This window comes from Rhagoletis zephyria, unplaced genomic scaffold (genome assembly GCF_001687245.7).
Source record: "Rhagoletis zephyria isolate East Lansing unplaced genomic scaffold, Rhagoletis_zephyria_1.1 Rzeph_scaffold_69671, whole genome shotgun sequence".
In the NCBI taxonomy this organism is placed as follows: domain Eukaryota; kingdom Metazoa; phylum Arthropoda; class Insecta; order Diptera; family Tephritidae; genus Rhagoletis; species Rhagoletis zephyria.
Genome location: NW_016226722.1, coordinates 1 through 1,338, shown reverse-complemented (window position 1 = coordinate 1,338; position 1,338 = coordinate 1). Strand labels below are relative to the sequence as shown.

The 1,338-nt window shown below is 53.3% G+C and overlaps 1 protein-coding gene across 1 annotated transcript; it reads left to right on the top strand.

Annotated features, from left to right (window-relative positions):
- The first annotated feature begins 63 nt into the window (after positions 1-63).
- On the top strand, positions 64-1,116 carry LOC108357058 (protein VASP homolog). Its single transcript, XM_017608153.1, has one exon. The coding sequence runs from the start codon at positions 64-66 to the stop codon at positions 1,114-1,116; it is 1,053 nt and encodes a 350-aa protein (XP_017463642.1).
- Positions 1,117-1,338: the final 222 nt, after the last annotated feature.

Sequence of the window (1,338 nt, the reverse complement as noted above, 5' to 3'; positions counted from 1 at the left end):
CGTCGTCGTGCTACATCATCCGTCACCCAGCAAATGAGCAGTGAGAGCCAGGAAAGTCCAACCATGGGAAGCAAAAAGAAGAAGCCCTCGAAGGAGTCGAGCCACAAGGATGGCACAAAAGGAGGAGGAGGAAAGGGAGGTAAAAAGACGACCAAAGAGAAGTCCAAGACAGTGATGAAGCCCGAAGAAAGTCAGCAAAACACTGGTGGTCGTCGTTCTCCACAAAATTACTACCAGTATGGAGATCGCCAGCAAAACATCCCTCTACCTCCATCACCACAGCCTTCGGCAGCTTTTATGGCCCCGCCATTTGCAATGGGCATGCAACCACAGCAGAATATGCCGCCCTTTGTTGGAGGTGGTGGAGGTGGTGGTTCTCCCTACTACCCTCAGCCGCCGTACCAGGCACATCCACAAGCTGCACTCTCACTACCTCAAGGCACCGAGTACCAGATGATGCTGCATCACCTGGTGACCACACTGCAGGAGGACATTCGCCAGTTGAACTACCGCGTAAAGCGTCTGGAGGACCTGAGCATGGCGGCTGGGGCAAATCTGGGGACTTCCACTCTTGGCGGAGGTGCTCAGCTTCAGCAGCAGCCGCCGCAACAGCAACAGCAACAACAGCCAGCTCAGCCCTCGACACCGGCTGACAACAACAAGGGAATGGAGGTGATTGTGAAGATGCTGCAGGAGATACGCTCCACTCAGCAGTTGTCGCCGGCGCCGGTGGCGGGCAAGACGGGGGATGCAACTCCACCACCGCCGCCGCCGCCTCGGCAGCCATCACCTATCACGAATTCAAAGGAGAACATCGCCGATGGAGGAGGAGGAGAAGGTAATCAGCAGCAACAACAGCCGGCGACGGAGGCGGTGGCCAAAGCACCAGCGGGAAAGGCAAACACCGAGAACGCGAAGAAGAAGGCCCGCACTGCTGATCTGATCGTCGAGGTGGCTCGTATGATCAAAGAGGAGAAGAAGACACAGCCGCCACCACCACCACCGCCGCCTAAAGCACTTCCTCCAAAGGAGTCCAACAGCGGCAACAAGAAGGCCGCTCCTCCGGAGACGTTCGCCGCCAAAGTGGACCGGATTCGAGCTAAGAAGAAGAAGTGATCCACCAAGGACTGGAAGGGTGGAATCCTCATCTTCCATTCTTTCTTCTCTGTCAGCTTTTTTGGTCGACTATTTTCAAAACTATGTTTGCTGCAATGTTTTCTTTTTCTTCATGCTATTACAAGTTTATAAATGGTAAAAACGTTTTAATGAGTATGTTGCTCTAACTTGACCAATGTTTTTTCGAGCTAGCTGAGGAGAGAGGACATTTTTAAATTTAAG

Excerpts from the sequence above, each read along its gene's own strand:
- LOC108357058 (XM_017608153.1), top strand. The coding sequence starts at position 64 with ATGGGAAGCAAAAAGAAGAAGCCCTCGAAGGAGTCGAGCCACAAGGAT.